The sequence below is a fragment of the Natrix helvetica genome (assembly GCF_964273705.1).
Source record: "Natrix helvetica genome assembly, chromosome: 1".
In the NCBI taxonomy this organism is placed as follows: Eukaryota; Metazoa; Chordata; class Lepidosauria; order Squamata; family Natricidae; genus Natrix; species Natrix helvetica.
The window spans coordinates 245,557,055-245,570,297 of NC_138548.1; the positions used below are offsets into that span (position 1 = coordinate 245,557,055).

General features: G+C 40.8%; 1 protein-coding gene across 2 annotated transcripts in view; it reads right to left on the reverse strand.

The window, feature by feature from the left end:
* Positions 1-13,243, reverse strand: part of LOC309383591 (uncharacterized protein) — a 38,729-nt gene that overhangs the window by 3,913 nt on the left and 21,573 nt on the right. For both annotated transcript variants that reach the window (XM_081936338.1, XM_081936337.1), the window contains exons 3-4: positions 10,078-10,179; positions 8,658-8,822 (exon numbers count right to left, since the gene is read on the reverse strand). In XM_081936338.1, the coding sequence (XP_081792464.1) occupies positions 8,658-8,822; positions 10,078-10,179 (267 nt within the window). The remainder of the gene's footprint in view (positions 1-8,657; positions 8,823-10,077; positions 10,180-13,243) is intronic.

Consider the following 13,243-nt stretch of genomic DNA (forward strand, 5'->3'; position numbering starts at 1 on the left):
TGTGAATTCTGCTCATTCACATCCAGCAAAGTCTTTCAAGGGAGGATTTACAGTCACAGACCTTATCTGGCTTGGAGAGCTGGCAGGCCGATATCTGCAAAACTTGGCAAGGAGTCTCGGAAAGTCACAAACCAATTAAGCAAACTAATTGTCTCCTGCAAACTCCACTCCCCTTTTGCTCCTATTTTATATCCTCTGGGAGGGGGCATTCATTGTCCACCTGTGGTAGGGGTGGGTTCATACCGGCATTGGTACTGGTTCACTTCGTGGGCACTTCACACGTGTGCAGTACACTGTAAATTGTTCTGCGCATGAATGAAGAACACTACTAAAAAACATGCCGGCAACGGCAATGGAGACCGAGGAACTGGTTTGGGGGCATGGCCAGCCTGGGTCACTGCCAGTTCTGTGACCCAGACCAAATTACCACTATGGGTTCGCCTGAACCGGTGCGAACTGGTAGAAACCCACCTCTGATCTGTGGCCTTACTCCTAAGTCGACCCCTGTTCTTTAGCTGTTCCCTTCATCTGGCAACTCTGCGCATGCGCCCACTGGGAACAAGCTCCAGCTGTTCGTCTGCCTCACTGATGTCTGACACTGAAGGCAGCTGATAACTGGCATATGGCTCTGGCCCCCTCTCTGCCTCCGACACAGAGCCCTCATCAGAGCCTTCCCCAGACTCCAGGACTGGCCCATGATCCTCCCTAACCTCCTCACTGTCCGTATCTGCTGCCAGCTTTGGCAGCCTACAACAACATGGGTGACTTCAAGGCCTTGCATCCGTGGCTGAATAAAAGTGGAGGCTGAGGTAGATATGAAGAAAACCTCTTACAATTACTGAATGAATTCTACTAAAAAGACTGAAGATACAGGTTCCTTGGCTTGGGCCTGCACATATTGTGCTAAGCCAAAAGTATTAATGGGTGCAAGCTTGATGCCAGCACCTCAGTACAAGAACAAAACAGTATTAAGACTATTTTAACTTCCCAGGATACTCCATTACACATTTCAAAGTAGCTGGTTTTGCCAGCACAATTGACTGAGCAGCTGCTGAATTCACTTGCCTCAAAAGGTTTCAGGTCATCTCAGTAAACTTCAATTGATTTTTTTTTAAAAAAGTAGGTTTTTTTGTAATTTGTCTATGGAGATTCTCAGCCACTCAGGTCATAGTTGTCCCAAAGGTGCTTTATCAAGAAGCAATTGGACTTTTCTTGTCTTCAAAGAACAACAAGGAAGTCCAGTTGCCTCTTGAAAAAGCACCTTTGGGTTTTCTGTCTCACGTATAATCTGTATCTCCTTAAACGCCCAGTCCCCCCGCCCCGCCCCCATTGCACTCCAATTTTAATCCTGCATCAATTAAAACCCACTCTAAAAAAGTGAGCTGTAGTTCACAAAAGCCTTTGAATAAGACAGGTTAGTCTGAAAAGACTAGTCTGAAAAGAGTTCTGATTTTTGGTTACTACAAGCTAACACAATTCTCTTAAAATAAGCCAGTTCTTTTTCAAAATGTATTGTACAGACCCACTCATTATGTCTAATAATCCATGCTTTATGGTTTGGAGCAATGGGTGATCTCAGTCTTTGCAATTTTATACAAGGACAGTGCAATGACTTTCTGCGTTCTTCCTTCTGATGTAGCTTTTATTTCCATTTTTTTTTTGGTCAGCTCTCCTGAGAATAAAGGCCTATATAGTCACCCTAGCAGCTTCTTTACAGGTAGTCCTCGACTTACAACAATTCATTTAGTGACCATTTGAAGTCAAAACGGCACTGAAAGAAGTGACATGACCCTTTTTTATACTTAGGACCATTGCAACATCCTCAAGGTCATGTGATTTTCATTTGGATGCTCGACAACTGACTCCCATCTATGATGATTGCAGTGTCTGGGGTTCATGTGATCCTGTTTTGCGACCTGACAAGCAAAGTCAATGGAGAAACCAGATTCACTTAACAACCATGTTACTAATGTAACAACTGCAGTGATTCACTTAACAACTGTGGCAAGAAAAGTAGTAAAATGGGGCAAAACTCACTTAACAAATTTCTCACTTAGAAACATAAATTTTGGGGTCAAATGTGGTTGTAAGTTGAGGACTACCTGTATACTTCTTCTAAACTTTTAAATTTGTTCAATAAAAATATGATATGATGTAATAAGTCACACTTACCAGCAACAGGAAGGAAAGATGTCGGCCGAAAATACGACAGGGTCTTATTTTCTTTTTACCTACAAAATATGGCTTGGGCTTTATTATGAGGGGAGGGTTTATTGTTTTGGGGTTGCCGGGTGGCTGCTCTCTTGTGAGGCGGCTCCCAAAGAGCCGGGCACAGGCTCATGGGCGAATGGCTGTGTTGTGCTGTCGCAGAAGCACAACACAACAGCCATGAAGCGACCACACTCACGAGCAGCTACCCAGCAAACCCCCTTTGCAGCCGGGCACAGCGCCATTCACTGACCTAGGGGTATCGCCAAGCCGTGTGAGCGCCTGTTCGCCGCCGTCTGGCTCCCGCGGCTTGGCGCCTTCCAAATGCCAGTGAATGGTGCTCTGCATGGCTGGAGAGGGGGGTTGCGCGAGTGGCTTTTCCGCTCTCGCTCACCTGCCTCCCAGCCTAACGATGCATGGTCCAGCTCTCATTACGGAGCCAGGGCACCTCCGCCACCATCCCTGGCTTTTTCCGCGGCTTCCAACCCGAGTCTTTCGGCAGTGGTCGCTCTGGGCGCACGATGTATGGTTGTGGGCCAGTTGCCTGCAGAGCGTACAACCATAGAGCGTGCCCACCAGAAAAATGTGGCATGTCTGTATTATGAGGACACGTCGTATTTTCGGGAAAACATGGTATATATTGTATATATATATATAATTTCAAGCACTGGAAATGCATATTTCTTATGTGTGAAGTGGGTGTTTGTAAACACGCCAAATGTTTCAAAGAATTGTGATAGAAATTTTTCTTTAGTTCTTGCAATTAAATTACAGAGCAGCTGAGCAAGTGATACACTGCGCTGAAGTAAACTGAAAAGCAGTGCAATATGATAAACACCTAGCTTGCAATATAGAAGAAGCTTGTCTGTAGTCTTCCATTGGCATGTAAATGTTGTATTTAAATAATTGTTACATAAACTAGGATTGTTATCCAATGCTTTAATTATACTTCAGCTCCAATCCTCCACTCATTTATTTGGGAGTAAGCATTACAATACTGAACATAAGGGCAATTCCAATAAACATACAGTATTTTTCAGAGTATAAGATGCACCTTTTCCCCCTAAAAAGAGGGTGAAAATCTGGGTGTGTCTACACTGAATACAGCATTTTTGGCCTACTGAAACCCCACCCCCTTTGCAAAAATGGACGTGCAGGGGGTTTGGGAGGCTTGCAAAGTGTTCCTGGGGGCTCAGGAAGGCAAAAACAAGCAAAAATGGGCCGTTTTTGCTCGTTTTTACCTCCCACAGCCCCCAGGAGCACTCTACAATCCTCCCAGAAACTCTGCATGCCCCCTCTTTTTTTTGTTTGCAAAAAATGAGGTGCGCAGAGGGTTTGGGATGCCTGCAGAGCGCAAAATCCTTTTTTTTAAATTTACCTCTTCAAAATCATGGTGCGTCTTATACTCCGGTGCGTCTTACAGTCCTAAAAATACGGTAGGTAGGGCTGTAATGTAGTCAGTTAGTACATATGCGTCCCTTGGCATGCAGAAAAGAACAACAGCTCTGAATCATTCTTAGTTTTTAGAGGGTACCAGTATATATAGTAGTGGATGAAAATAAAGGGACTCCTTTATTATTGATTCAAGATTTTAAACCTGCTAATGGAACCGACTGACTTTTTAATGTTGTGGTTCCTGGAAATCTATCATAGGAGCCTTCTGATAAAATAAGCTGCTCCCCAGACCGAGGAAAAGAGAACTGATGTCGGAGGGGCCAATATCCCCAGATATCTCCCTCCATCGTTCCCGTCACAACTTCCCATGAATCTTATTTTTCTGATGGAGGAGAGGACGAAATGATGGAGAGAGGAGAGGCTTTGGATCAAGTGAACGTAAAGACTTCTTTGCCTTCACCGATACACCCAAAGAGCTTCTGACCTAAGATAGAGCTTGGGTTTGCGTTGTAGGAGGTTAGCACCTACCCCTCTCCTAGAAAAATGAAATATCCAGGGAAATATTGAAAAGGTAGAATATTTCCCTGGATAAGAAATGGAGAAACATGTTTTTTAGGCAGAAAACTCTTAATAGCCCTCCCCTTTGTCAATGGGCCATTAAAAGGCCTGGGCCAGTCTATTCTACATAACAAAGATATCCTCCCTTCAGCTCCACGGTGATGTGATTAAGGCATAATAGTATTAGCCCTTTACCCATCTCACCACAGGGCACCTGGGAAGAAGTAATGCTCAACCAAACTTGGACTCAAAACACAGCCTACAGAGTCACCCTTGCATGGCCCCATGGGAGCCTGACAACCAATCAGAATACAAGCTCAGGTTCAAAGCCCTTTCTAAAGCGCATTACTTCAGGTTTGGCATGCGGAGAAAATAAACCTCAACATACTGCAGGGGAAAAGGTAGGGTGAGAAGAAAGAAGTGCTGAATTTTGAGGACAGACGTATAATCTGAGTACAAGGATGGACGCTAGATGTATGTTCCAACGTGAGTTCTTATTTATCTACTGTTTGGCCTATCTAGATTACGTGCTGTTATATAAAGGCTTATATATTTGTAGAAAGTGCTTTAAGTGTGCAATATAAGTTGTAATTGGTGTTCAAGGTGCTGACTGCCCTTATTATTTGTTGATATGAAAGTTTTAAGGTTCAAGGCCATTACAAATCCCAGCATAGGGTTCCAGGTTGTGATTTCAAAAGCATTTACTTTCAGAGAAAGGAACTAGGTTGTAAATTCCATGGAGATCAATTGAATAGACTCCATAATAATTATATACGAGATTACATTTCCTAGTAGTGAAGCTGATGCTAGTTCACCTGAGTTAAGTATTCTGCTCTAAGCAATTATTTCTTTGAAATGTCAATATCATTCACCCCGATTATTAACTCTTTCACTACAGCACAGGACTCAAAATTGTTTGAAATGGGGCTTCAAAGCACTTCTATGACGCTACAGTTTTAAAGAAATGCCAGTAATATGATGGAGCCATATTTGCACAAAGGCCATGCACTTTTCCCTTTTCTTCTATTATCACTGCTTGCCAAACAAATTCTGTAGATTTTGAAACTCTGGAAGAAGTAGCAATAGGATAAGCCCTTTTATTTGATTACATTTGTTTCCAGCCTCAGTGACCTGTAATCATTATTCTTTGACTAAAATACCAGAGAAAAATCACCCTCTAACAGACTTTTGATTTCGGTGAGCACTGATGGTTTTACAAACTGTTTCGAAGTATAATTTAAAATGTGCAAAAGTTTTTTTTTTTAGCTGTTCAGTTCAAAGAGACTTGTTCCAGCTCTCCTAAAAGTTTTCAGATATTGCTCCATTCATCTCGAGGCCAGTTTTCAAGGCCAGAACATTTTCCCAAGAGCCCGAGTAGTACCAGAACATTTCCAAAATGTTCAGGACAATCATTTTGAATGCCAAATGTTATGTTTTGTACTGGTAGATGTACTAGATGCTGTTTTGAAACATTTTAGATTCAAAACATTTTGCGCACCACCAGTTGTTAGAAGAGCAGGATTAGTTTTGTGTCTATTTTAGTTTCTCACACTACTATTATAAAGCATACCGTGTTTCCCCGAAAATAAGACAGGGTCTTATTTTCTTTTGACCCCTGGAATAAGCACTTGGCCTTATTTTCGGGGAGGTCTTATTATTTTTGAGGTGCAGGAGGCGGCGAGTGTGGTCACCTCATGGCTGCTGCTGTGTTGCAATATTTTCTGGGAGGGTTTATTTTAGCGCATGCGTTCAAAAGCCCAATTGGGCTTATTATCCGGGGAGGTCTTATTTTTGGGGAAACAGGGTAGTAAAGACCCTGATGACTTGAATGATTTAGAGTACTGGGTCAAGAGCAGCCAAAATTCATGTCACAGGCGACCTACTAACAAGTGGAGACCCCAGCAATACAGTCCATCTCTAGCTTTTCCTACCTTCCCCTCAAAAACACACTAAAAATACAACTTCCCTCTTCCAGGATGTATCATAGCATTAGCGCTAGAACTTAAGACTTATACACCGCTTCACAGTGCTTTTATAGCCCCCTCGAAGTGGTTTAGAGAGTCAGCATATCAACCCCCCAACAATCTGGGTCCTCATTTTACCCACCTCGGAAGGTTGGAAGGCTGAGTCAACCTTGAGCCGGTGAGAATCGAACTGCCGAACTGCAGTCAGCTGGCAGTCAGCAGAATTAGCTTGCATACTGCATTCTAACCATTGCGCCATCATGGCTTTTTAAAAAATTATCCCTTATCAATAGTAATATTTATTTTGTCTACATCTCACATTTCCTTCAGAGACATAAGAAGACATACAGAGGAGTCACTTCTTCTACTTTCTCCACAATCACCTTGTGAGATTGGGTGACTGAGTGTGTGTGTGTGTGTGTGTGTGTGTGTGAGAGAGAGAGAGAGAGAGAGAGAGAGAGAGAGAGAGAGAGAGAGAGAGAGAGAGAGAGAGAGAGAGAGAGAGAGAGAGAGAGAGAGAGAGAGAGAGAGACTAGTCAAAAGTCACTAAGCGAACTTCCATGGCTAAAAGTAACCCTAACCTGACAAACATCTGAACCACTCCACCACTCATTCAATTTCTTGCATAGGTAAGTTCTTGCTCTGCTATCCAGAAGGTTTTTTCAGAAGGTTTTTTCAATTAAAACTAGGGAGAACTCCAAACAGGTGTTTTGAATGGGGGCTGAAGGCGTCTCACACGTCTGCCTACCACAGGGCATAAGCCAAGCTGTATCCTGCATATAAATCTCAAGGTTGGAAGTCTCACTGGTGTCAACTGGATTCATTTTTAAATAGTTGGGACAGAACTACAATAAAAGAAAATGGCATTCTGTGTCAAGGAAAACCAATGCAATTACACCTTTATCCCAATTTCTCTTGATTTAGGATAGGCTGGGTATCTGGAATATCAAAATAAGCGAACAGGGTGGATTTTGAAAAATTGATAATTCACTCCCGTTTGCATGGATGAATGAAGAAGATGCAGTGGTTCAGATGATGGACTACAGGTTGCATTATCTGCTATTGCTAGCCATGTCAACTCGACCTGAAGGGAGTTAATCATCTAACAAGCTCTGAAGAGTCACAAATTTCCGATCTGTACTTTGGTGAGTGGTTGCAAGCTGAGAGGAGCCACATGTTCAGCGACAGTTCTGCTTATAGAAAATGTCTTTCAGGTTCTACATCCTTGCAGTAAAATGATCACAAGTAAAAATGGGAGATGGGCTTGCCTTAACTCCTTGATACAGACTGGATAGATGATAGATAGATAGATAGATAGATAGATAGATAGATAGATAGATAGATAGATAGATAGATAGATAGATAGATGATAGATAGGTAGATGATAGATAGATAGATGATAGATAGATGATAGATAGATGATAGAAAGATGAATGATAAATAGATAGATGATAGCTAGATAGAAGAGAGAGAGAGAGATGATAGATAGATGATAGATGAGATAGATAGATGATAGAAAGATAGACAGATGATAGCTAGATAGATGATAGATGGATGGATGGATAGATAGATAGATAGATAGATAGATAGATAGATAGATAGATAGATAGATGATATAGATAGAAAGATGAATGATAAATAGATAGATGATAGCTAGATAGAAGAGAGAGAGATGATAGATAGATAGATAGATAGATAGATAGATAGATGAGATAGATAGATGATAGAAAGATAGACAGATGATAGATAGATAGATAAGAGAGATGAGATAGACAGATAAACAGTCAGATAGATAGATAGAGACGGAGGAGAGACGAAGAGGGAGAGGGAGGAAGAAGGAGAGAGAGAAGGAGAGAGAGAGACTGACTGACTGACTGACTAACTTGGTCCAACACAGCACAAACACCGCAAATTTAATGTGGACTCACATTGTTTACCCTGAATTACATATATTTTAGCTTGAAATCTTAACAGGCAGAAGCAAGTTGAAAAAAAACACCAATTATTTCAGATATCCAGAAAGATCCCAAAGAGAACTGTATCAAGATGAGCAAAACAACCAAAAATGCTAGAATCTTTATGGCCTGTTGCCCTGCACAAGGTTGTGAGAGAGAAGCTGAAGATAAAACCATATGCCTCTATTGAAACCCCCGGGGCTATATTCACCACGAAACAACCCACTCACTTATGGTTTTAAATGGACAGATCTCTTATGAACGATTGCCTTCTTGTCCTCTGTAGCTCCTTGCAGAAGACGGAAAGACTACTTTTCAAAAGATACTAGATGAATCATTAACCAGAAAGAATATAAACAAGTGGCAAGCATTGAAGATTCCTGGAACACTCTGTTCCTTCCTCTAAGATTAAAAAAAATAATTGAAAAAAATAATAATGGAGCAGAGTCCCAAGTCATCTCAATAAAAAGGACTTAGAACAAATTCTATAAATACCTCATCAGGGGAATCATTTTATAGAACTAGATATAAAATACATATTTTTCATCCCGAAAGACCCTTTCTACTGATTGCTCACCTCTGGAGAGACTTCTGCCCATAATCCAAATCTATCAGCAATCATCTGGTGGATTTCCCGTTGCCGATCCTTTTTCCGTACGCTCTCATAGCTTGGTAGGTGAGGCTGCTCCCATTGTGGAAGCTGATAGCTACCGGGGCTTCCAACACAGAACAATTCATCTCCCTAGGTAGGCATGGGAACAAAGGTCATCTTTCAAAAGTTTGGTAGGTTTACATGACGTTTCCCTCCACATTTAGTATGCATACTATAGGCAAGCAAGATACAGAATAACCGAGTTGGAAGGAACCTTAGAGGTCTTCTAGTCCAACCCCCTGCTCAGACAGGAAACCCTACACCATTTCAGACAAATGGCTATCCAACATCTTCTTAAAGACTTCCAGTGTTGGGGCATTCACAACTTCTGGAGGCAAGCTGTTCCACTGATTAATTGTTCTCACAGTCAGGAAATTTCTCCTTAGTTCTAGGATGCTTCTCTCCTTGATTAGTTTCCATCCATTGCTTCTTGTCCTACCCTCAGGTGCTTTGGAGAATAGGTTGACTCTCAGATGTTTGGCTTTCACATTAAAAATAAAGTTAGCAATACATTCTGTATCCCTACTTCTGTATTAAAAAGGGGACAATCTAGCAACTTTCTACCCAATGAAATAGTCTGTTCTTTGTATATGATAGCTGAAATGGTCCAATCTTCAATGTGTCCTAACCACACAGTAGTACTGATGGGCCACCTTCTATCATCTTCATATTCAAAGCCGTGTTAACTCTATTAGATTCTTCTCTTGCTACCTAGTGAAAAATGACAGGCGGCATCTCTGCTGAGCAATGTTTAACTGAGGATTACATTAAATGTGCCATTCAGACAATTTGCAATTTCACAAATATATTCAAATTCTTGCTAAGCCCAGTTTAGTGGTTAAGGTGTTTAGGGCACCAGTCTAGAAACCAGGAGACTAAGTTCTAGTCCCATCTTGGGCATGAAAGCCGGTTGGGTGACTTTGGGCCATTCGTACTCTCTCAACCCAATTCACCTTAGAGGGTTTTGGTTATGGGGAAAATAGGGAGAGGAGGAAGGAGTATATTTGGTATATTTGCTGCCTTGAGTTATTTAGACAAATAACAAAGGGGTTTAAAAAAATATTTCAAAAATTTAAGCCCTCGTCGCAGTCTATTTGGCAAGATCATTGTAAAAGGGGGAGGGAAATTCAGTAGGCTTTTTGGAGGAAGAACAAGATAATCATTAAACTCATTTTACTACATTCATGTGGTTATTCACATACACAATCTCTTCATTATGCTTCCTTTGAGGACCCATTGCCAAGTTCCTCTACCATGCTCAACCCAACCATGCTTTTCCCCCTGTATGCTTATCTCCTTTTCCAGGTAATCCATCCATCTATTTTTTTTAAAAAGGCTCTCCCACCTGGACACCAGGGTTTTCAGCAGCACCTGTCTCCATTCGCTGTGCTCCAGACTGGGATCCCACCAGTCGCTGGTTGCTATTGAAGTAAGAAGGAGGACATTCCTGTAGGATGGGAGGAGAGTATTAAAAACAAAAGCTGTGTTTTTCTTTTGGAAATTCCAGACCGGAAAAGCAATCTATTACTCAACACGAACCAGCAAATGGTCCACAAGAAATACTAATTCTGCTGAATCGTCTCTGTGGAGCCCATTCCGTATGGTTCACTAAAATGTATGGCGTATGCATAGGGAAGGGAATAATACATTTTGCTTTCCTCAAATGGAAACATACAAGGCAGGTACACCATTGCAAAATTCCCAAATAGCTACTATAAGAGCTGCAGTGGCACAGGGGTTAGCGCGCAGTATTGCAGGCTACTTCTGCTGATCACCAGTTCAAATCTCACCAGGCTCAAGGTTGACTCAGCCTTCCATCCTTCCAAGGTGGGTAAAATGAGGACCCAAGATTGTTGGGGGCAATATCTGCTGACTCTGTAAACCGCTTAGAGGGGGCTGTGAAGTACTGTAAAGTGGTATATAAGTCTAAGTGCTATTGCTATTGCTAAATAAAGGCAGCATCCCAAACCAACTCTTGGTATCCTGGTGTTGTTCGCTTGAGCTTCTCTCTGTTCTCTCGCCCACATTAGCAGCAGCTCTGAATGAGCTGAGAAACAGTTCCTTCACCGAGAGTCATAAGGCTGCTCTTGATCATAAAAGCCCCCTGGAGATATGCTCCCACCTCTCTCTAAAACACAGTTTTCAATGGGGTGGGAGGAGTTTCCAATATCTCTCTTTCTTCAAGCAACCAAACCTAGAGATAAAACAAGATGAAAATGACACATTTCTTGCACATACAGAATCTGATGTGGCTGACTAATCTTACTGGCTGGTGCTGCCCATGGGGGGGATGTTGCATGTGTGTTCGAAACAGGCAAGATGCTGGATGCAGGATTGCAAGGCAAGTCCAACCTCTTTGCCCACATATATGACATCAATGCCCATATGAAAGAAGGAAGCTTGAATTCTGAGGCTGTATCCACTATCTTGCTGGTTTCAACACCTGCCACTGTGGGTGCCAATGGACAGACCCAATTCACACAACTTTTCCATTCTCCAGCAAAAGAGAATGCAGGGAATCCTAGCAGTAATAGACAGAGTTGTTGTAACTACAGTGAAGCTATCTGGAGGAGATCCCTCAGTGCCCAAGATGAGGATGATATTTGTAGAATAGAATAGAATAGAATAGAATAGAATAGAATAGAATGGAATGGAATGGAATAGAATAGAATAGCTTTATTGGCCAAGTGTGATTGGACACACAAGGAATTTTTCTTTGGTGCATATGCTCTCAGTGCATATAAAAAGACAAGATACATTCTTGTTTCCATTTTTCCTCTACATTGCTACATTACTGAACAATGTAGATTCCACTGCTGGACTCCAACACAATCTAAGGGCAACCTCAAGTTCTTAAAACCCATTAGGCTCTGCCACCCATTACCGAAGAGAGAAATTGGGTGACTGCAATGAGTTCAAAATGAAGTAGGAGGGGAGAAGATAGCTGACATCACGACGACACGACGTGCTATTTCGGAGCTCCGAGATCGCAGTTGATACTTTTGCTGCTGGATGGTCCATCTGGACCTAAACCGTCCCGAAGAGATGGTGAAAGGGAAGAATACGTCTTGCTGATCTCAGGGACACCACAAACTCCCTGATTGATCCAAGAGAATCTCTTCTTGCTGGTGACATAAGCACAGCCCCAAGCTGCTGAAGTCAGGACAGCTCCGCAATGGGAGGAAAGCGGAAAGAGAAAGTGTGTCCATCTGGTGAGGAAATCTTATTTTTATAAAAGACTGCCCAAAAAAGATTGAAGCTAAACTAAACTGGTAAAGAAAAGAAAATAAGCGGTGAAATTAAGCATTATTGGACAGTGTGATATCCTTTTTTATTTTTATATTTCTATGTATGGAAGTTTTGTAAACATTTTCTACTTTTTAAAGTGAAAGTATCATTCTTTCTTCTTCTATTTCTTTTTTTACCAATGGATTAAATCTTTTTCTTTATTTCTACAATGCTGGTTGGGATGGATTTCTTCTTTTCATTTTGTTTCGTTTAAGAATTTTGTTTCTTCTAAGCCTGAAACATAAAGAAGATATAAAAGGAATATAAAGAGGGTAGTAACTTCAGAGGGAAAAGAAGTTACACTGCCACTTGTAGGTTGGAGGTTGAGTCCTGGAAACATTGCTTTTTCTTTTTTCTTTTTGATCATCTTGACCTTGCACTTCAAAGGCTTCAGCTTGTTTATAGAAGAGATAAGGAGAAGAGCACGGGTTGTTTATGCAGATGGACTTAAGAAGAGAAACTTTGACAAAAGTACTACTGATAACCAAAGATAAGCTGATTAAAGAAGCAGATGGAGAGTCCCGAGATTTAACAAGATATGTAACAAGCAACAAGTTGCGAAGAGAAGTCCACACAAATTTGATTAAGGAAATAACCAGAAGACTAATTCCACAAATGGCAAAAGAAATAGGACTACACTATTACTGGAAAGACACTGGTTGAGATATGAAAACTAATAACAAAACACTAGTTAAAGTTAGTTAAAATTAGAGCATTATGTTAAAAATGAAGTGATAATGGATAAAGTTAGATAAATAATTGATAATGATAACAATGTATACATATGTATTGGTTTGATAAGAGGAAATTTGGTATAAATTTTAAATGGTGAAAAAAGGGGGAAAAATGAGATAAACTTAGTCAAACTATTCTTAAATAAATGACTGATGATAATAATGTAATATTTGTATCGACATAAAAGGGAAATTGGATATAAATTGTAAACAGTGATTAAGAAAAGAGGCGCAAAATTTTGTTATCAAACATAAATAATTTTTATTTTGAATGTGTTATAAAGATATAATGTTGTTGATTGATGTTGAAAATAGATAATGGAATGCCATTATGTGGTTTTGTTTTAAACTTTGGAATATTTGTTATAAAGGGACGTTAAAACAACTGTAGCCATATGAAGGATGAGGTATGATGATAGTAATATATATAAATATATCTGATGTAAAATATATAATTTGATATGAATTATAGGTGATGATGGTGGAAGG